General features: G+C 38.4%; 1 protein-coding gene across 12 annotated transcripts in view; it reads left to right on the top strand.

Moving 5' to 3' along the window:
* Positions 1–10,596: 10,596 nt before the first annotated feature.
* TASP1 (taspase 1) overlaps positions 10,597–23,510 on the top strand; it is a 297,506-nt gene continuing 284,592 nt past the window's right edge. For all 12 annotated transcript variants that reach the window (XR_006703341.1, XR_006703342.1, XM_045445328.1 and 9 more), the window contains exons 1-2: positions 10,597–10,702; positions 21,138–21,356. Coding sequence is in view for 10 of the 12 variants with exons in the window: in XM_045445328.1 (XP_045301284.1) it covers positions 21,212–21,356 (145 nt within the window). In the remaining 2 variants the exon portion in view is untranslated. The remainder of the gene's footprint in view (positions 10,703–21,137; positions 21,357–23,510) is intronic.

Below are 23,510 nucleotides of genomic sequence, written 5' to 3'. Positions count from 1 at the left end.
TAACCTAAGCCCCCAGAAATGTAACCTTTAGCCAGCCAACATGGAATTTCCTAGTCAGCACTAGGAAATTTACCAATAGACCTCTTCTGATCCCCTCAAGAAGGCAACCTTGCCTAAAAAAAAAGATTTTTTGCTAACAATTTCCTTTTGTTCACTCCCTCTCTACCTTTAAACATCTGTCCTCTTCTGTAGCTCTTTGGAGCTCCCCTCAACTTGCGAGATGGGATGCCGCCCGATTCATGAGTCGATTAATAAAGCCAATTAGAGCTTTCAATTTTACTTGGATTAATTTTTGTTATTTAACAGACTGTTTCGGAGAGCTTCTGGGGTTGGTGAACACAAGGAGGTGCTGGAAGAGTGGTGTGCCTGGAGAGGGCCTGAGGCTCCATGCATTTGCCCTATACCTTGCTCTATGCATCTCTTCCCTATGGAAGAGTTCCTGAGTTCCTGAGTTCCTGAGTTCTAGGCTTTTACAATAAACTGGTAATCTAGTGTTAAAAAAACACAAATTCAACTAAGTTTGAAGGTCTAATTGGATTTATTAAACAATTCGTTAACCAGGCAGTGTCCCCATCTAGAAAGTAGAGAGGAGCTCCAAGGGATTGTATAAAATGGAAAGTTTTTATAGGAAGGAGGGCAGGGCAAGAAACTTACTAGCAGAAGAAAAGAAAGCATTATTCTAGGCAACGTCACCTCTTCTTAGGTGGAAGGGAAGGGGCTCTCATTAGGTGGGTTACCTTCCTTTGGAGGATGGAGAGGGCCCATGAGACAGGTTACCTCATTGGTGCTTATCAGAAAATTCCTGATTGACAGGGTAAGACTTATATTTCTGGGGGAGTTTGAAACTGCAATTAGGTTAGGTATTAAGGCCCAGTTTGGTGACTTGGCCTAAGTGACACCAACTTGGGCCTGTGATTTTCTTTTTAACACTAGTAAGCAAAATGTTTCCTGAGTTCTGTGAGTGGCTCTACAGATTAATCAAGCCTAAGGAGGGAGTTGTGGGCAACTCTGATTGGTCAGAAGCACAGGTAACAATCTGGGCTTGCAATTGGCAGTCTTATGGCCCTGAGCCCTTAACCCGTGGAATCTCATGCTATCTCCAGCTAGGTAATGTCAGAATTGAGTTCAGTGGGAGGACACCCAGCTGCTTCCGGACCATTTGTTATTGTTGTGGGGAAACCCTACAGCCTCCTCTCTTCCACCCCTCCCATTGGAATTGGAGGTACAGACCCCTTTTACATTATAAAATAACGTATTCACAAGTTCCTGAGGTTAGTACATACACATTTTGGGGGGGCATATTATACCTACCACAGATGATATTGTAATCACTACAGTTAGTTTGTTTGTTTGTTTGTTTGTTTGTTTAGAAATGGGTTCCAGAGGTGTGCCTGGATGGTTTAGTCAGTTAAGCATCCAACTCTAGATTTTGGCACAGGTTATGATCTCATAGTTCATGAGATTGAGCCCTACATTGGGCTCTGCACTGACAGCATGGAGCCTGCTTGGGATTCTTTCTGTCTCTGTTTCTGTCTCTGCCTCTCTGTCTCTCTCTCTCTCAAAATAAATGAATAGATGTTTAAAAAGAAAAAGAAGAAGAAGAAATGGGTTCTAGAGAAAAAAAAAAGAGAGAGGGATCAGACTAGTCCAAATAACCTCTATTTATCCATGTTCCTCACTGGCTATTCTAAGTGCTAAGTACTCAAGAGCTGTGCAAAAAAAAATTACATGACTGATTAGAAAACAGGAAGCATCCATAGCTGACAGTAAATATTTTTTGGATGGATTATTATAAAGTACAGTAAGATTAGTCGTGTTTTTACTCCACAGAAGTGTTTAGGATCTCTTGGGGACAAATAAGAGGATTTCCTACAATTTCCTATCTGTCATTATGTCATATATTTGCAAACTTTAGAGATAAGTAATAGAGATTAGAAGACAATGATATCAATTATCAAATAATAATGTTTCAGAGTTTCTCAGTGAATGCTGTTGGACTTAGGTAAGTCCACAGATATTTTTTTACTGGCCTCCCTCCCTACCTTTGGAATAGATGATACACATACTTTCCAATTGATCTTCATTGACTTCTCCCTCTCTCACCTTCCTCAAGTGGTGGTTAATAATGTATGAATGATCCTGAATTCATGTATCTGTCATTGGTAACACCTTCTTCTGGATTCTCACACTGGTTCTGATGGAAGATAACTTGGGCCCTGGGTCAGAGGACTCTGTCATTTCCACTTTCCTAGAGATCTACTTCTCCATGGCTAAACTGGGCCCAAAACATAGTAGGCCTTTAACAAATATTTGTGGATTGATAGATTGGGTTAATCCTTTGTGAATGAGTGGTTTGGAGCAGATGAACTTCATCTCAGATCTTACATGGGGCTCTTCAGAAACACGTCCTGAAATGAAGATTTGTGTGTAATATGTTAAGGAAGGACTTCTGAGAGAAACAGGTACCAGTGTCAGGGGGACAGGACGAGGGGAGGAAGAAGCCAACCAAAGAAGAGATCTCCAGCAGAGCTGCAGCTTCTGCTGGATCCCACACGGAGGCTCTAAATTGAAATTATACCTTAAAGTTAGTACTTTTGTCAGGGAAAGGAGCGGGGCTTTATATTCTGCTATCATTCACTTGTTGGCCAAAGGTCACCCAAGGGGGATGTGAACTCCCAGGCACTTCCAGCTCTCAGCAAAGTTGGCAAAGTGTCTTTGGCAGCTCAAGAGATGGCCTCTGAAAAGAGGCACAGGTGATGGTTTTCCTAAAAGCAAAAACACAGAAGGCAAGGGAGGGACACAGAAATGGTCAGAGATCTGAGGGGATCTAGGTAAGCCCCAACAGCATTCACCACAGCTTCTTCCAGCCCTACAACTGTAGAAATATTGCTGCAAAGTGACAAAATTTCCTTATTTGTATGGGCAAAAATTCACATTTTGAGAATTCTGAAAGAGAGGTACTCCTGTACTTGAGATACATTTGCCTTTAATAAATATGGGTTTGCTCCCAGGAAATAAATTTTTCCAGTGGTAAATGTGGCTCTAAAGTACCATGGTATATATAACTTCTGCATTTAAAAATTTCCATTTGGTTGTTTCTAAGGGTATTTCTGACTTTTCTAATCCAATTCTACAGAAAAATGCATTTGACTGCATACTAGATCCAAATGTCCTTCTGATTGGTTATGGTATTAATTTGGTTTAATATTGATGTTTTGGACATTATTCATGGCACGGTTAAAAAACCATAAAAATAAAACTTGAAGCATATGTTCTTTGGCTCATTTATGAACAAATATCTCCACAATTAAAGTAAAAATTACTGAAAATAAAAGAAACTGAAGAGGCCCATCTCCTCATGATCCTGAAACCAACGAGGGCAGAATGGTCCCTCAGAAGATTGAGACATTTCATGTATAAAGCTTTAAGTTAATCTGGTTTCCAGTGAGGGCAGGTCAAAAAGGCACTTGAAAGCAATGCAAAGTGTTGGTTTTGGATCATTTTAACGCTAAAACACATATTTAAGCCATTTACACAAGACAAACTAACAATTTTCTTGGCCAAGAGCCTGCCAATTACGATGTTAAAAGAGCAACATAAGAAACCATGAGTTGTTTGGGATGTAATTTGAGCCTGTTCTTTGGACCAGCAAAACTGTGAAAGACCAACATGTTCCTATTTAGGACCAACTTGTTTCCGTAGGCTTACAGGGCTTCTGTGTGTCAAAACTATTCTTGAAGCTGTTTATCTTTGTCTAGAAAATGGCAGAATTACAAAGATAACCATTTGACCAACACAGTTATGAGCAAGGCGTAATATTTCAATCCACCTAGAAAGAGCAATGACTGATTATTAAATATACCACACGTATTTCCAGTCATAATGAGGATGTTGATGATGATGGTGATGAGGAATAGAAGCAGGAAGGGGAAAAGGAGGGGGAGGGAAGGGGATGGAGGGTACTGTGTTATGTTTCTTTCTGTTACTAAGCTGCTCTGGGGCCTTTTTACTTGCTCTTCCTTCTGCCCCAAACTTGTTCCACATTTTGATGTAATTGGTTCCCTTCTTCACTGAGGTATAATCCCAAAGTCATGTTCACTAGGCAGCTTTCCTAGGGCTGATCTAATATTATTTTCTCTGACACACAAACATCCTCTATGATATTGCTCTGCTTTGTATTCTTCATAACACTCATTAGTAACAAAAATTATTTTGTCCACTTAATTGTTTACTTATTTGTTGTGTGTCTCTTCTAGGCTCACCACTCTTATCCTGTGGAGGCCTCTGACTCACATCCAGCCCCCTTCCTTTCCCATCCCTGGTTCCATCCTGTGCCATGAGAGGCCCTTGTACATCACGCATATGGGCAAGCTTGCCCATCCAAGTCCTGTCCAATATACCACCATGCCTATAAAGGGTGAGGTATAGCAAAGAGGACTTTGCAACTTACTTTGCAACTTGTTTTTAAAAATGAGATAGATTATTGCCTGGATAGAGAAATGGCTAGATGCATGAAAAGCAAGTACAGCCAGATATGAATGGTAGAATCTACATGGTAGATATATAGGTGCTTGTTTTTTTTTTTTGTTTTGTTTTGTTTTTGTTTTTTACTTTTTAAGTTTTATGAATGTTTGAAAATTTTCATCATACAAAGTTGGAAGAAACACAGAAAAATAAAAGAATTGGTTTGGACTCAGGAGACCAATGATTGGGTCACAGATCTGCTACTCGCTAGCAGAGCTAACCTTGGACAAATTCCGAACACTGTGAGAATTATATTAAAAATATGGGGCGCCTGGGTGGCGCAGTCGGTTAAGCGTCCGACTTCAGCCAGGTCACGATCTTGCGGTCCGTGAGTTCGAGCCCCGCGTCGGGCTCTGGGCTGATGGCTCAGAGCCTGGACCCTGTTTCCGATTCTGTGTCTCCCTCTCTCTCTGCCCCTCCCCTGTTCATGCTCTGTCTCTCTCTGTCCCAAAAATAAATAAATGTTGAAAAAAAAATTTTTTTTAAAAATAAATAGTTTGACTATGTATCAGTCAGGACTTTTTTGGCTGGAAGTGACATAAAGCCGTCTCAAAGTAGCTGAGAAAGAGGTTAGCATACATACCTGGGAAGAAGAAGCCTTCAAACTAGACCATTTGAAATTTCTCCTCATTTCTTTAAAAAAACTTTTTTAAGGCTTATTCATTTTTGAAAGAGAGAGAGAGAGAGAGAGAGAGAGAGAGAGAGGCAGAGAAAGAGAGGGAGACACAGAATCTGAAGCAGGCTCCAGGCTCTGAGCTGTCAGCACAGAGTCCCACATGGGGCTCAAACTCATGGACTGTGAGATCATCACCTGAGCCAAAGTCGGACATTTAACCAACTGAGCCACCCAGGCACCCCTCTCCCCATCTCTTGACTCTGCTTCTCTTTATGTGTTGGCCTTTCCCAACACATAGTTTTCCAACTCCATATGGACTTTTCCCATGCAACAGGGAAAGAGAATGTCTACAGATATTATCTCTTTCCAATTTAGTGGCCCTACATGTAAAAGAGGATTCTCTCCCTTGGGGCACCTGGCTGTCTCAGTCAGTAGAGCATATGACTCTTGATGTTGGGGTCATGAGTTTGAGCCCCATTTTGGGGCATAGAGATTACTTAAAAAAAAAAAAAAAAAAAAAAAAGAGGACTCTTTAAACGTCAATAATGTAAGATTCCAGGGAAGACTTTGGATTGGACTGAATGAGTCCTGAGCCTTCCTTATAGCCCCAGGATGGTATGTGATTAGCTATGTCTGGATCATGTGCTCATACTTGCTCCAGGCTATGACTGGAAGACTCAGCAAAGCCACATAAAATGGGATTAGGGATCAGTCTCCATAGCCCAAGGAACATTGTTACCAGGGGAAAAAAGGGAAACTAGAGACAGAAAAGAAAACAGATGCCTACTATATAGCCTGGGCTCTCAAGAATCTAGTGCTAATGTTTTGAAAATGCTGTTCAGACTTCTAGGCTGGTAGTAGATACTCAGGAAGTATGTGTTGAGTAAAAGAGTGTGTTAAACACCCATGGGAATGACAAATTACTTTGGAAAATCAGTAATGGGAAAGTTCTTAGAGATCAGCTAGACTAACCCTTTCATTTCACACATAAAAGAAAATGAGGCTCAAAGAAGTTAAGTGATGTTCCCAAAGATATGTGATTACTTCTAGAACTAAAGCATCCCATTCTCCCATACTGCCTCTCCATATTTCTTTAAAGCATTACTATTTCCAACAGTTTCCCTTTGCCCCTCGGCTTTCAGTAGATTAACCATCAGCTAACACCACCCAGGCATCCTGATAGCAAAGAAAATAGAGGCTAAAAATTACAAAGAAAAGGAAAAGAAAAAAAATCTACCTTTGTTTAATTGTTATTCTAATGAGTTAAGCTTCATGTTCAGCACAGGCAGGCTCTTCTAACAGAAAAAAGACAGATCCGTTGGCTGCCCCCATGGACGGCTTATGGATAAAAGTGTGTTTACACAGCTGGGTTGGTCCAGAAGGAGCCAGGACTGAAAACAGTCGATGAGCAGGCTGATGGCAGGTGACAGCTGGGAGCATCTGTTTCCTATTACAGATATTAGGCTACAATAGTGCTATCCTCTGACCCTTGGGTCCAGCTTCCTTGGGGGCCTGGGTGTGTTCCCACATCTCAGGTGCTGACAGCCAATTTGCTTGCTAACACATCCTCAGGGTACTCCTGGGTTAGAATGGTTCTAGTCTGGGATTTGGAAGAAAAGCTCAGAATTCAGATAGGGTGGGTGAAATTATTGATGTTCAGCTCCTAAAGCAAAATTTAATTCTGTAGTAAAACCTGTTGGAAAGAATAGGTCATTCATTTCCTTCCTTAAGCTTCCTTCCTCCCTCTCTCCCTTTTCTTTGTCCCTTCATTTGCTCTTTTCTTCCTCTTTAGCTAAGCAAGAATATTGGAAGAAAATCTACTCTTAATTTTGGTAGAAAAACAGAATTATGCTGCTCCCAAGTTCTCTATGGCAGTTAGCCACACTGGCCAGCATCTGGAAGAAGATCTATTCTGTCTTCATAAGAATGAATATTAGACTTAGAACATAACCAAAAGGTATGACTGGATGAAGGATGCTGGTCTTCATTTGGGTTCCCCTGAACGTAGACCCTGAGAAAGGAACTCAGGTGCATGAAGTTTTTTGGGAGGAGGTTGTAGGAAGCAGAAGTGAGGACCATGCAATAAGGCAGGGGGGAGGAAGCAATTGCTGCTGTAGGCAACCCATGACTCGATACCCTGAGATCTGAGAAGTTTATAGGAATGACTTTCAGAAATGGGGGAAGAACAGAAAGCTGGAGCATGAAACCCGTCTTTGGTTGAGGGTTGCCTTGGGGAGTGTCCAGACACAATTGTTTCTAGGCTGTGTTTGGGCATTAAGGCTGAGAAAGCTATGTGGCATTGGAAATGGCTTGAGGCCAGAAAATAGAAAGCCAGGGAAGCTGACATTGCAAGTTGGAGCTGCTTTCATCTCTAGATGAAATCAGAGCCAGAGGCATCTGCTAACAAAACGTGAGCAGCCAGAATAAACCCATATAACTACAGGTTAATTAGTGACTGGAATATGGGATGCCATTACATTTCTTCAGGACTTTGGAAATATTTTATCAGTAATTCAAAAATACCACTTTCGTCTTCTACCTTCAATTGTTAAACCAAGACATCTAATTTCAGTCTAATCATTTCTCTTTAGGTATTTTGTCTTTGGTTGCTTTTAAGATATTTTTGTCTTTGATATTCTGAAATTTCAGTATTATGTGTCTAGGTTTGTATTTCTTTTATATATCCAGCTTGAGATTCATGACCTTCCCAAATATGAGAGTTTCTGTTTTTCATCAATTCTGGATAATTCATATCTATTGTCTTTCTTTAATGTTTATTTATTTATTTATTTATTTATTTATTTATTGAGAGAGAGAGAGAGAGAGAGAGAGGCAGAGAGAGAGGGAGACACAGAATCTGAAGCAGGCTCCAGCTCTGAGCTGTCAGCACAGATCTGGATGCAGGTCTCAAACTCAAGAACCATAAGTATATCTGTCATCTCTTAAAATATTACATCTTCTTCGTTCGTTCCATTTTTTTATGTTCATGGAATTCTAATGTTATATATATTAGACATTCTATCCTTACCATTCTCTCTTCCATGTCTATTACATTCTCTTCCATATATTCCACCTCTTTGTTTCTCTGATCCTCATTCTGGGTAATTTCTTTATATCTACTTTCCAATTTGCTTGATTTTTTTAAGTAGTGTGTAAGTAATATTTAACCCATATGCTGTTATTATTATTATTATTTTAGTGAACAATTTTGTAGTCCTAGATCTTTAATTTTTTCAATTCTATCAGATAATTTTTAGGTATTTTCTTTTTTTTAATGTTTATTTTTTATTTTTGAGAGAGAGAGAGAGAGAGTGCATGTGGAAGGTGCAGAGTGAGAGGGTGGGGACAAAGGATCTGAAGCAGGCTCTGTGCTGTCAACAGAGAGCCCAATGCAGGGCTTGAATCCACAAACCCTAAGATCATGACTAGAACCATGAGATCATGACCTGAGCTGAAGTCAGATGCTCAAGTGACTGAGTCATCCAGGTGCCCCTTGTATTTTCTTAATCTTTGCTTGATTTTCTACTCCCTCACTTATTTTTTTCTACTCCCTCACTTATTTTTAAAAACATTTAAGAAATATGTTTTTCTTCTTCTGTATCCAGTGACTTCAAAACCAGAAGCCTATGAGATCAAGTCCACTGTCTCTTGTTTCTGTTCTTACTAAAGACTGTTTGTGTTGTTTCTGCTTTTCACCTGATGGGCTTAAAAACCTAGACCTTAGCATCCTGCTATATGTAAGTGCCCTTAGTAGATAGAAATGGGCCTTAAGCACTGGCATCCTGATGTAAATTAAATAAAACAAAAACGATTTCACCCCAACTGAATCCAATCTTATTTCTGTTAGTAGTTTCATTTGTATTTTAGTACATGACCTTCTATTTCCCACATATATTGTATATGTATGTATGTAAATATAATAAAAATAAATACACAGACACACATATGTAAATTATATGTTAAGTATTATTTCGGATTTTTTTTTTTTTTTTTAGTTAACCATATGCCATTGATAGCTTTTCATTTTAGTACTTAAAAATGGTTAGATCATCATTGTGTTTTAATAACTTATTTAGCTATTCCATATTGATAGAAATTCAAGTTTCCAGTTTTTTCCTTTTCTCCTGCACAAGCAATGGTGCAATAAAACTCCTTGAGCAGTGCCAAACTTGTAGACATTATCTGATGAGTATTTTTTTGCATGAATATGTAGATCTTTGTTCACATATAGAGATATTGTAGGTAGACTCTTAAAATTGGTTCTTCTTTTTTTTTTTTTAATTTAAGCTTATTTATTTATTTTTGAGAGAGACAGAAAGGGAGAGTGGCAAAGGGGCAGAGAGAGAGAGAGGGAATCCAAAGAAGAGAGAATCCCAAGCAGGCTCTGCACTGTCAGCATGGAGTCTGATGCCAACTGGAACTGATGAACCATGAAATCATGATCTGAGGCAAAACCGAGTCCGATGCTCAACCTACTAAGCCACCAGGCGCCCTTTTTATTTTATTTTTTTAAGTTTATTTATTTATTTATTTATTTATTTTTTGAGAGAGAGAGACAGAGAGAAAACTGGATCTTCTGAGTCAAAGGGTAAGTACATTTAAAATTGTGGTAGATGACCATCAAATTGCCCTCCAAAAATATGCGCAAATCTTTATTCCTCCAACAATGAACAAGAGTGATTGTTTTCTCAATCCTCACCAACAGGATATAGTATCATCAGTCTTAAAATTTTAGATAATCAGATAGAAGCGGACTGCTGTCTATTTCAATCTGCAATTAAATACTTAAAAAATTTTTATTTATATTTTTTACACCCCAGCGTGGTGGGACTTCTTTTCATAAACTGTACTTCTAGCAAGGGCAGGGTCAAGTTAAACTTCTGGTCTGGGGACCATAGAGCTATTGCTTTACTTCTTTCAATCTTTGCTTCCTAAAACAGGTTAAAGGTGGTTGGTTACTTGTTAAAGGACTCTTGTTAATAGTTACAAAGAAACATTAGAGGGATTACATTGTTGCTCGATCTTGATCTTGGATGCTACGTGTAAAAGAAAGGCTATCCACACTTTCATTGTCCCCAGGGCAAGGCTAGCCCTCACCTCCCATATGGAATCCGGGCAGAACTGTAGTTTTCCCTACTGTATGGGGCCGGGCGGGGGGGGGGGGGGACTGCAAAGACAGAGTAAAATTAAGTTCTGAAGTGTCACTTCATTAAATCATGGCTGCTCTAATTTCATGTCCTATCACATCGCTGGTCTGCCAAACCACTCGGATCAGTTACAGTCACAGGACGCCGGCTCACTAAGAGGCTGGTTGAGGGGAGTTAGGCAAAAGCGCCTGCGCAGCTCAGAACGAAGCTCCAGGTGAACTCCACGCAGAACTTCTGCGGCCAGGTGAAACGTTCGCTAGCAGTGGGCCGAGTCAGATCAGCGCGTGGGCGTAAGCTTCCGGCCACGTGGCTAGGCGCATGCCCAATGGAAAAGCTTGACGTAAGCCCCGCTTCCTCACCCTGGCAACGGGCGGGTGACTACTTCCGGTGCTGTGAGGGCTCGGGGCTGACGCGGGTGAGTGTCCCTCTTTCTCACGCTGTCCGCGCTGCTGCAGCCGCGGCGGCGCTGCCTCTGTCCAGGCCCCATTCGCTCACCGGGACATCCTCTCCGGGGCCGGGAGGGGGCGGCGCGCATGATGCCCACTTGCCTGGGGCGGTGCTGAAGGAGCGGATCCGGGACGTCCCTCGGCCCCTCGGTCGCGCGTGGCGCCCGTGTCGGTCCCCTTCTCAGCGTTGGCTCCAGCTTGGCGGTCTCATTCCTTCTCCGAGGAAGGGGCTGTCTGTGTGTGGGCAGTCCTCACTGTCCTTCACTCACTTTGCAGTGCGGGCTGCGGGGTTCTCCGAGTCGGAGGCTCGCAGAGACCCGAGAGTGTGCACCCTAGTCGTGCGTGGCGGGTTGGGGCCAGGGCAGCCCCGTGGTGTAAGAGGCCTGGTTAGGGTCCGTCAGGACGTTAGCATTTACTGCTCAGGCGGCGGCGGAGGAAAGGACCGAGAAGATGGAGAGGAGGGTGGAAAACAGGAGCTGGAGCGGCCCTGGAAATAGAGGGCATCGTGTTTCCGGAAGGAGGGAGTTTAACTTGACTCGCCTGTGTAGGGGAGGGGAAAGGAAAGGTATTTTCGGGACCATGTGACTGAGATCGTTGAATACTAACCTAAGGAATTTTTATACACTCGGGAGTTAAAACAGTTTCCCTTTTTGTTTGTTTTAAATAAAGCTCCACCCCCACTCGTAAAAAGCAGTGCATGCTTATTAAAGAATATCTGGAGAACGCAGAAATAATTATAAAGAGATCACCTGTAGTTTTACCAACCCAGCATTTTGATCCCTTTCCTTTTTTTTTTAATAGCAAATTCTCAACCTATTTGTGATTATAGTGTGTGTGTGTGTATAAAGTGTGGTTATAACCAAAAGGCATAATTTTTGTACATTGCTTCCATTGCATAGATTTTTTTTTTCCCTTTAGATATAATTAACATACCATAAACCCATCCTTTTAAATTGTAAATTTCATTGGTTTTTACTATACTGATAGAGTTGTGCACCTATCACCACTATATAGTTCCAGAACATTTTCATCATCTCCAAAAGAAACTGCCCATTATAATCACTTCCCGTTTGATCCCCCAGTCCCTAGCAGCCACTAATCCACTTTTGTGTCTATTGATTTTCCTATTCTGGACATTTCATGCAAATGGAACTATATAATATGTGGCCTTTTGTACCTGCCTTCTTTTACTTAGCATAATGTTTTCAAGGTTCATCTATGTTGTATTATGTATCAGTACTGCTTTCCTTCTTAATGGCTGAATAATATTCCATTATGTGAATATGCCACGTTTTGTTTATCCATCATCAATTGGATATTTGAATTGAATTCTCTTTTTGACTATTATGAATAATTCTGTAAACATTCAGGTACAGGTTTCTGTGTGGTTATAGGTTTTCAGTTCTTTTGGGTATATATCTAGGAGTGGAAATGCTGGGTCATATGGTAACTATATTGAACTTTTTGAGGAGCTGCCAGATGTTTTCCAAAGTGGTCTGTCCAGCAGGATAAGAGGGTTCTGATTTCTCCATATCCTTGTTGGCACTTATTATCTATCTTTTGCATTATAGCTATACTATTGCTTATGAAATGGTATCTCACTGTGGTTTTGATTTCCATTTCCCTGATGGCTAGTAATGTTGAGCATCTTTCCATATGCTTATTAGCCTTTTTTGTATCTTTGGAGAAATGTCAGTTTAATTCCTTTGCTCATTTTTATGTTGAGATTTTAGAAACTTTGATGTTATATGAGTTCTTTATATAGTCTGGAGGCAAGTCCTTTATCAGGTATATGATTTGCAGTGGTTTTTTTTTTTTTTTTCTTTCCATTTTGTGGGGTTTCTTTTTGCTTTTTGAATAGTGTCCTTTGAAGTATAAACGTTTAACCTTTTGGTGAATACTAATTTATTTATATTTTCTTTGGTTGCTTGTGCTTTTGGTGTCCTATGTAACACCATTGTCAAAGACAAGATTATGTTTTTTCCTAAGAATTTTATAGTTTTAGTTCTTACATTTAGTTCTTGATCTGTGTATATCAAGGAATAGGTGGTTAGGAATAAATAGGATTCCAAGTTCATTCTTTTGCATGTAGCTATCCAGTTTTTCCAGCACCATTTGTTGAAGACTATCCTTTCCTCATTTAATGGCCTTGGTACCCTTGTTGAAAACATGTTGACCATAAATAATAAAGGTTATCATTTGTTAACCATTTTTCTATGTTGGATATTTAGGTCACTCCCAGATTTTTGTTTTTCTATATTATCCTGTGTTAAACACAGCATAAAAGACATAAAGTCTTTTTTGTGTTTGAAGTTATTTTGGTAGAAAGTGTTCTCGAAATTGAAATTACTGGGTCAAAGATGAAATAAGTGTGTTTTGGAGCTCATTGAATGAGGCATTAAACCTTCAATGTCATGATGTTAAGAGTGGCAAAATGTTTCTTTATCCATCCGTTGCTATAGCTTAAGGGCTGTATTTCTACAAAAGCCTTTTGCTATAAGATGAATGTATTCCCTGACTTATTATTCTTTCAACTGTTTCTAAAAGACTTAATAAATCTAGAGTGAGAAACTTCAACACCAGGGGCAAACAGGACATGCAGTAGTTTTCTAAGTGGTGTAAAGAAAAAAAAAAGTGTCATCACATGCAATAGGAAAATAAAACAGTCTTTGAGAGAAATGGGGTCAAGATTTAGACCTTAAATCAGTGTCTTCAAAGTCCCTAGAGCAGAAACAATGTTTTATTCTGAGTTTCTTTTCTGGCCTTGATAATCCGATTAATTTACATTCATCTTAGTCTCAGAGATGGCTAACTTAAACCTGTAGATAGTACATGGTTTAAAAAAAAAAAATCAAATACATAAAGCTATTAGAAAATCAAGTTTTCCTTTCATCTTTGCCCCTCAGTCTCCCAGTTCTCCTTAGAGGTATCCACAGTATTATTGTTACTTGTGCTTTAGTGTAGACTAGTTCATACAGAGTATCTCTGGAAAGGTAGTATATACAAAATTACACATTTTAAGTGTCCTGATACTTACTGACGAATTCCTTTTCAAATGGTTACATCAGTTTATGGCGGCTGTACAGTGCTAGTTAGGAAAATTTCATTTTTATTTGTATTTTTTTGAATATTCTTCCCTTAATATTGGATATCGAGTTTATATTTCCTCTTTTGCGTATTGTCTGTTCATGTCTTTTGGCATGCTATTCGTTTTGATTGGAGTTGTCCTTTTATGAGATTTATTTTGGCAGCCTTTTGTAGTTGGTTGTTTTACAATAGTCTGGATTTGGGGAGAAAAGTTAAAATGCTTTTTGTAACATTTATGCTAAGAGGTATGTGAGCTGAACAAGGGTCAAGGCAGTAGGGAAAAGGAAGTTAAATGCTTGAGGGAGAAACTTATAGACTTGGAAAGTAGGTATAGTCCTAGATGACATGAAGGTGTGTTAGAAAAAAATTAGTGCTATTAAGCAAAATAAGGAGTAATGTGTAAAGAACTAGATTTCTATGGAAAGATGAGTTTGTTTTGGGTAGGCTAAGAGTGAAGAGGATCCAGGTTGAGCTATGCAGGAGACTTGTGGCTAGAGCTCAAGCGACAGGATAAAGAGTTGCAAATCATCTGATTTACTGAGGGATGATTGTTTTGAAAGATTGGCAGTGGATGAAATTGCTCAAATTTGAGAATTGGTCCATGGACAGGGAGTCATGTAAGAGGACAAAGTTGGGAAGGGTCAGAGGGCCATGAAGAGCAGGGGATCTAGGAGATCTCTAGGGGATCTAGAGAACAAGGGTTGTGAGCAGAAAAGGCCATTAAGTTTGGTAACTTGGAAAAGATACAATTTATGTGAAGCAGAAAGTTTGTTTTTTTCCAAACAGCTTTATTAAGATAGAATTCATTTATCATATAATTTATCCACTTAAAGTGTACAACTCAGTGGTATTTAGTATATTCAGAATTGTGCAACCATCACCACAATCAGTTTTAGAACATTTTTATTGCCATCAAAAGAAAACCCACCCCCATGAGCAGTCACTCTCCAATTCCCCTTTAGCCTCCCAGCCCAAGGCAGCCATTAATCTACTTTCTGTCTCCTTAGACTTGCCTACTCTGGACATTTCACATAAATGGAAGCATACTATATGCAGCCTTTTGTGTCTGACTTCTTTGATTGTTTTCAAGGTTCATTCATGCCATACTATATATCAGTACTTATTTTTTCTATGGCTAAATAATATGCCATTATATGAATGTACCATATTTGCTTATCATCAGTTCTTGGACATTTGAATTGTTAATCATTTTTTGACTATTATAAATAATTCTGCCAAAAACATTCATGTACAGTTTTTTTGTGTGGCTATGTTTTCAGTTCTCTTGAGTATATACCTAGGAGTGAAATTATTGGGTCATATGCTAACTTTGTTTAATTTTTGACATAACTGTTGCGGAGGATGGACAAGTTGCCAGTGTTTGTTAGAAATAATAAAATGAATTTTAATATCATCACTAGTGGAAAATTGAAAAATGTCCATATTCAGGTATATTATTCATAAATAAAAGCATTATAAAAATGAACCATATAATTGTTTTCTGTTGTGTAAAACTGTAACATGTTTGTGCATCTCCTTTCATTGGAAACTTTGTGTGTTGAATGTTACCTCAAAGCTTGGCTGAAATGTTAGACATTTTTCTTGTGGATCAATATATTGATGTAAGTATGCTCCATCAATTTCAAATAATGATTTGTAACAATTAGTACAGATGTGATAAAAAATAATCCCAGGGATATTTGATGTTAGTCTACAGAAATGATTTAGTTTTTACTCCTTAGTCTGAACTGTAGGGGTCAAACACTATGATCTTTTTTTTTCCTTTTTTTTTGTTTTTGTTTTTTTGTTTTTTTGTTTTTTTTTGGATTACCTGTAGTTTGTGTGGCCTCAGAAGTTCAAGATCCAGAAAAACAAAAACAGACTTCTTGGGCAGTATTGTTGGTTTGGCCATGTTTTTGTCTATTCCTGCCCTAGGTGGGATGAGTATTGAGAAGTTTCAGCATATGACATTTCCCCCCTTACTGAAGTTTTTAAGTGAGATCTCATAGGCTTGCTCTATTTTGGAACTTGGATTTAGCTAGTTACTTCATGTTTCCATAAAAAAAAAAAAAGAAAAGAGCTGGGTTTTTTTTTTTTTTTTGTAAATAATATGTTTAGATTTTTAAGAATTGCAAGGTATAAACTATGAACAATAAATTTCCACCCCACTTTTGTCCATTAGTCATTCAAATCTTCTTCTGGTGGCCACTATTATAGTATTTTTTTTTTTTTTGGCATATTCTTGCAGATTTGTACTTTGCGTATATATTTAGCTGTATTACTTTTTCCCCATTCCCTCAAAATATGGTATTGCATGTACATCTGTACTATGCCTTTTTTGCTTACCAAAATATCTTTAAGATTAGTCAATCTGTATTTCTTTATCAAGAATATTCTCATTTTTTCCAAAGGATGCTTTTATTTTTAACCACTTACATTAAGACGTATTGTTGGTTCATATTTTTACTATTGCAAATAATCCTTCAGTGTGCATTCCTAATTTTGATTGATTTTGCCAAATTGCTCTTGTTCAGTTCTGTCATCTTTAGGTTACTACTATAGTGTGTGAGAACTCCTGATTCTCAATTGCCTCAAAACGTGATATAATTTGGATGTTGGCCAACCCAAGTTAGAAAATGGCATTTGGGTGTAGTTTTGTTTTGTATCTTTCTTTTGAGTGAGGTTTAGCCTTTTTTGATCTGTTTAAACCGTTGTATAATTTTTCTATGAACTGGGATTTGCCCATTTGCCCTTTGTTGTCTTTTTTTTTTTTTTTTTTAAGTCTTTTGTTGGAACTCTTTATTTATTAGGTCAGACCTTTAATAGGTTTTGAGTTAAACAAAAACTGATGTTGGAGTAGAAGTTGCTTCATTTCTAATTGAACTCAAAACATTCCGGTAACCATTGGGAGTTGGAGGCCAGAGTTGTACATTGGATAGCCTGTGTATTTAAGTTCCTTTCCTAGTCCAGCAGAACCTTCAGGCCAACATTTTTGGAGGAGTTTATGGAGATGACATGATTAGCTAAATATATTTCAGATATTCTCTCTCTGAGGGATGGTAGATTGCTCAAGAAATAGCATATTAATTCATCTTCCACATTTTATTTTTTTCAGATAAGCCTGAGAAGCAATGTTTTTAAATCTCTCATATATATTAAAATGCTATTACATCAACCTTATTCATTGTAAAATATAGGTGTTTCAGTTTCTTATTTATGAAAGAATGCATCTGATAATGGTGAGTCAGAGTAGCTTGAAGTTTAATAACTCATACTGCTTGGATGTGTGTTCATTTTAACTGAAACTCTTAATTTTCCGAGGCCTGAGTTTTCATTCCACCTGTGTTTGTGGGACTATTGGGCCTAAGCTCATTTCATGGCTGGGTCAGACATGATGGCATGTATGCTAATCATTTAAATTCCACTTCGAAAAAAAATTAAAAAAAAAAAATCCACTTGGTCAACTGACACATGAATAAGTAGTAACCAAAGTCAAATAAGTGAAATAACCAAAGAGAAATAACTAAATAACCTAAGTCAAATAAGTGAAGTCATTAGAATAGAATCCTTCCTTAGAAAGTCAGCAATCACCACAAAACAAAAACAAAAGCAGGCATTTCGATTCATGTTTATTTAATCAATATCAGCATTCTTTTGTAATCTAAATTTTCTTCCTGCATTTATGAATATATATAAACATTTTAGTACAACAGCAAATATATTTTTTGATTTAAAACTATCTGTCCTTTAGGGACACCTGGGTGGCTCAGTCAGTTAAGCCTCCACCTCTGGTTTTGGCTCAGGTCATGATCTCATCCTTAGGGAGAGTGAGCCCTGCATTGGGCTGTGAATGGATGCGGGGAGCCTGCTTGGGATTCTTTCTCTCTCGTCCTCTCTGCCTCACCCCGCTCAGGCTAACACTGTCTCAAAGTTAATAAATAAACATAGAAAAACCTCTATTTGTCCTTTTTTTTAAAAAATATATTTTTTTAAAGCTTATTTATTTTGAGAGAGAGACAGTGTGAGTGGAGGAGCGACAGAGAGAGAGAGAACCCTTCTGTCAGGGCTATCAGCACAGAGCCCGATGTCAGGCTTGAACCCACGAATTGTGAAACCATCATCTGAGCTGAAACTAAGAGTTGGACGCTTAACTGACTGAGCCACCCAGGCGACCAAAAGCTATTTGTCCTTTAAATGAAATGTTCTGTGATAAAAATTCACTGGACTCTTTTTTTTCTATCAAACTTTTATTTTATTTTATTTTATTTTACTTCATTTTATTTTATTTTATTTATTTTATTTTTTGTTCTCAAGTGAGATAACATGCAGTGTAGTCCTGGTTTCAGTAGAATCCAATGATGCATCATTTACATATAACACCCAGTGCTCATCCCAACTAGTGCCCTCCTTAAAGCTCATCAGCCATTTTACCCACCCCCGCCAATCCTCAGTTTGCTCTCTGTATTTAAGAGTCATGGTTTGCCTCCCTCTCTGTTTTTATCCTATTTTTCCTTCCCTTCCCCTATGATCGTCTGTTAAGTTTCTCAGATTCCACATATGAATGAGAACATATGATATCCGTCTTTCTCTGACTGACTTATTCACTTAGCGTAATACCCTCCAGTTCCATCCATGTAGTTGCAGATGGCAAGATTTCATTCTTTTTGATTGCCGAGTAATACTCCATTGTATATATATATACCATATCTTCTTTATCCATTCATCCATTGATGGACATTTGGGCTCTTTCCATACTTTGGCTATTGTTGATAGTGCTGCTATAAACATGGTGGTGTGTGCGTCCCTTCTAAACAGCACACCTGTATCCCTTGGATAAATGCCTAGTAGTGCAATTGCCGGGTCGTAGGGTAGTTCTATTTTTAATTTTTTTTTTTCAATATATGAAATTTATTGTCAAATTGGTTTCCATACAACACTCAGTGCTCATCCCAAAAGGTGCCCTCCTCAATACCCATTACCTACCCTCCCCTCCCTCCCACCCCCCATCAACCCTCAGTTTGTTCTCAGTTTTTAACAGTCTCTTATGCTTTGGCTCTCTCCCACTCTAACCTCTTTTTTTTTTTTTTTTCCTTCCCCTCCCCCATGGGTTTCTGTTAAGTTTCTCAGGATCCACATAAGAGTGAAACCACATGGTATCTGTCTTTCTCTGTATGGCTTATTTCACTTAGCATCACACTCTCCAGTTCCATCCACGTTGCTACAAAAGGCCATATTTCATTCTTTCTCATTGCCACGTAGTATTCCATTGTGTATATAAACCACAATTTCTTTATCCATTCATCAGTTGATGGACATTCAGGCTCTTTCCATAATTTGGCTATTGTTGAGAGTGCTGCTATAAACATTGGGGTACAAGTGCCCCTATGCATCCGTACTCCTGTATCCCTTGGGTAAATTCCTAGCAGTGCTATTGCTGGGTCATAGGGTAGGTCTATTTTTAATTTTCTGAGGAACCTCCACACTGCTTTCCAGAGCGGCTGCACCAATTTGCATTCCCACCAACAGTGCAAGAGGGTTCCCGTTTCTCCACATCCTTGCCAACATCTGTTATTTCCTGAGTTGTTAATTTTAGCCACTCTAACTGGTGTGAGATGGTATCTCATTGTGGTTTTAATTTGTGTTTCCCTGATGATGAGCAATGTTGAACATCTTTTCATGTGTCTGTTAGCCATCTGGATGTCTTCTTTGGAAAAGTGTCTATTCATGTCTTCTGCCCATTTCTTCACTGGATTATTTGTTTTTTGGGTGTTGAGTTTGGTAAGTTCTTCATAGATTTTTGATACTAACTCAATGGACTCTTTTTAACCAAGAATTAAAAGAAGTTAAAATACTATATTGCAGTGCTTCTCAGACCACCTCTGGTGTAAAGAACCAACTTAAAAAAATTTTTAAATCCATTGTTGACTATTTTGTAAAGTGCAAAAGAACCAAAACCCCAAACCAAAGAACTAAACCCCAAACAAAATGGAAGTATGGAACTGTGAATGAAAGATAAAAATAAAAGCTCAATTTTTTATTATATTTAATAGATAAAATTGCTTCAAAAATATAAACAGAACAAGGAAATAGAAAAAAAATTACACAAGTTGTACACATTGTTTATTGAAAACGTGTATACAAACCAATTAAAATATTAATGAAATAATAATCTCTTGCAGACTGGTAGCAAACCCTGGTCTGCAGACCACACTCTGAGAAACACCAGTTTTTTGGATTAGGCAGCTAAGTCACTTTTTATATTACTATTTATGTTTTATATTAGAAAAGAAAGACTTATGCCCCTCCCCATTTTAGAATAAAGTACAGATTTTTACCTGACAGTATGAATCTAGGCGTTTATGTCAGCCACCCGACTCTCAGATTTTCTTTAAATCTCTGTGTTGATTTTTAAATGATTCATTTTTCCCTAATCTGAGATATGTTCTGCCATACCATAATTACTGTTGTTAAGCCAAGATTGCTAGAAGCTTGTGAGCTTGTGAGAAAAATTAGGAACTTGGTGGTATAAGTTGTTTTTAGTTTGTCTCATTACATTTTATATGTCATCTATCAAGCACCTCAGAAACAAAGCTTTTCATTAAAATTAAGTATTTGTACGAGTGTTATTTTCATTTCTTGGTTTGGTCTTACAATTTTGTTAGCATTTATGTTTTACAGTCAAGCTGTGGAGCATTGTACTGTTTGTCTTAAGTTCTTCACAGGCAAGTGCGAATCCGTTGCTTCATATCTTTAAGCAGCAATTTATAGATCTTAAATTTTCGCATCACACAAAAAACTAATTATGTGAGGTGATGGACATGTTAACTGATATTATTGTGGTGATCATTTCACAGTATGTGTGTGTGTGTCAAATCATTTTGTACGCAAATTTACGTAATGTTATATGTCAGTTATATCGCAATAAAGCTGGTGAAAAAAGTAAGCTGCGACCTGGGCTTTATCAAGGCACCATCTTTGATTCTACAATGTCCCAGAGATTATTAGTATTTGGTTTGGAGGGAGTAGAAAGTAATATTTAAGTTATATTGAGGTTTTCTACAGTGTATATGCAGTGAAAGATAAAATATCTTTAGACTCAGTAGGAAGTCTTTTTTCAACAGTTCTTTTGTTTATATGACTTCAAGCAAGTACTGTCTGTGGACAGAGATTTAAATCTTACCTTTTCATATTCTTTGTATTATCCAGTTAAATGACTTTAAAATTAGGTTTTTGGAAAGTTATCTTTGCACATATTTGTATAAGTTATGTTTGTGTTAGAGAGGGAAATGTATACCATCTTTGGCTGTTTTTCTTTAGGGTAATTCTTCTCCTGCAATTACTTTTGGATGGAAGTATGCACTTTCCCCAATAGAAGATGGTAATCTCAGAGAATGACCATGGAGAAGGGGATGAGTTCTGGAGAAGGGCTGCCTTCCAGATCATCTCAGGTTTCGGCTGCTAAAATAACAGTCAAAGAGTTGGAAACAAAGCAATCCCATAAGGAGAAGCGAGGGGGCTTTGTGTTGGTACATGCAGGTAAGCTCTAAGTGGGTGAGTCGGAAGATGAAAATAATGTTGATTTTTTTTTTTTCTTGCTTGAAGTACACTGAGAATTGAATTTCACATCTGGAGGAGGCAAACTGCCAGAGGGGAGTTGGAACCAAAGAGTGACTTCAATACAGGCCTCTCCTATTCCCTACTTGGAAGATCTTATACTGACAGCTCTTCTTATGTCTTCTTTACTTCTCTACCCTGTTACTTACTTTCACCCCCTATATGTAATAGGTATAATTAAGTAGTGTTAGAATCCGACAAAGTAATTTTTTTTAAGTTTATTTATTTATTTTGAGAGAGACAGTGTGAGTGGGGCAGGTGCAGAGAGAGATGAAGAGAGAGAATCCTAAGCAGGCTCCACACTGCCAGTGCACGGCCCGATGTGGGGCTTGAACCCACGAAAGTGCAAGATCATGACCTGAGCTGAAACCAAGAGTCGGATGCTTAACCGACTGAGCCACTCAGGTGCCCCCAAAGTCATTTCTTAAACTCTAGTTTCTGTTTTTAAAAATAATGCTACTGAGAAATTTTACTGACCCCATATTGAGTTGTGGCCTTTTTAGAATAGAATTATACGATCATGGAGTTAGTTTGCCTTAATACTAAAAATGAGGAAGAGAGATTAAGTAGCTCCAGCCTCATGGCTAGTTTGCGCTAGAGCCAGGTTGAGAAACCCTTATGTGGACCCTTAGTCCCAGTCTAGTGCTTTTGGTAATACATCAGCCCATAATCTCTACTTCAGAGGATCTGGGGGACAGACACAGTGAAGTTCAACTCCTGGGTCCCCACTCATTGAGGATTTTGGATTTCAGAGCAGTGCAGCTCTGCTCTCAGCAGGCTTTTTTTTTTTTTTTTTTTCCTTTAGTCATTTTTATTTGCCTGCATTTATCTAAAATGCATGACTTCTGTGAAGGGAGAAGGAATGGCTGGATCTCCTTTTAACTTTCCTCAGACAGTCAAACAGGGTGGGATCAAGATTAACTTTGATATGGGGTGAGGAGTAGAATTGTTTTTTTTGCCAAACTGGTGTCCTGCCTGGTCATTAAACTTTGGCTATATCTAGACTAGATAACTTGGGGAGTCTTACAAAATCTAATCCAGGAGAATCTAAGAAACCCAGGTTCAATTTGCTTTTCTTTCAAAAGATTTTTACAAAGAAATGAGGTAAATTTTAGAAATAACCCAGTTAGAAGTAGACTTGGGACCAGGAATGCCTGCCTTCAGACTCCTAGTCCGGGGCTCTTCCTACTATAATGTTGATGGTGCACCTTTTGTAGTACCCAGTATTATTTATTTAGAATGAGTATGTGACAAACATACAAGAAAGGTTTAAAATTTTTGACAAGCAACAACATAGAGCTTTTGATTAGTTGGAAAGCATTGCTTTTTATGACTGTCATGGTAATATCCCTCTTCTTTTACTCACTGGATGGGAATGGCTCTTAGATATCTTAGATAAGTTGGTGTTGGGGCCAGCAGTAATAGGTGGAAATTATGTGGATTAGAGTGACTCTTTTTCTAAACCATTAGAAGGTCAGATAGACTGATCATGGAGAAATATATATTTTGCACATTTAAGGGACGAAATTTCAATTCCTTATCCATTGTAGAGATCTTAAAGCTTTTTTCCCTCCCACTAGAGGAGACTTGCCCAAATTTTAGTCATTTGAGTCTTAGATTCTTGATTTTTCCTAGTCTGTATACTACCTATACTGTTTACCTAATATCAAAAGGCTGAACACTTTTTACCTTAATACTTTAAAGCTGAAACCTATCTTTACTCAAATGAAGTGTCAGTATCACTTGCATGAGGAGAAAATAACTTAAAAAAATATTTTTTAAGGTTTATTTATTTTTGAGATAGAGACAGAGCATGAGCTGGGGAGGGGCAGAGAGAGAGGGAGACACAGAATCTGAAACAGGCTCCAGGCTCTGAGCTGTCAACACAGAGCCTGACGCCGGGCTTGAACTCACAGACTGCGAGATCATGACCTGAGCCAAAGTTGGTTGGACACTCAACCAACTGAGCCTCCCAGGCGCCCCAAAAATAACTTTAAATACAGTGTAATTTACAGTGTAAATAACCAAACCAGTGTAATTAAATTTTAGCTAAATCCTGTTGCATGTCTGTGGCTT

This window comes from Leopardus geoffroyi, chromosome A3 (assembly GCF_018350155.1).
Source record: "Leopardus geoffroyi isolate Oge1 chromosome A3, O.geoffroyi_Oge1_pat1.0, whole genome shotgun sequence".
Lineage (NCBI taxonomy): Eukaryota > Metazoa > Chordata > Mammalia > Carnivora > Felidae > Leopardus > Leopardus geoffroyi.
The sequence above is the reverse complement of the archived record's forward strand: the minus strand, read 5'-3'. Positions and strand labels throughout refer to the sequence as shown.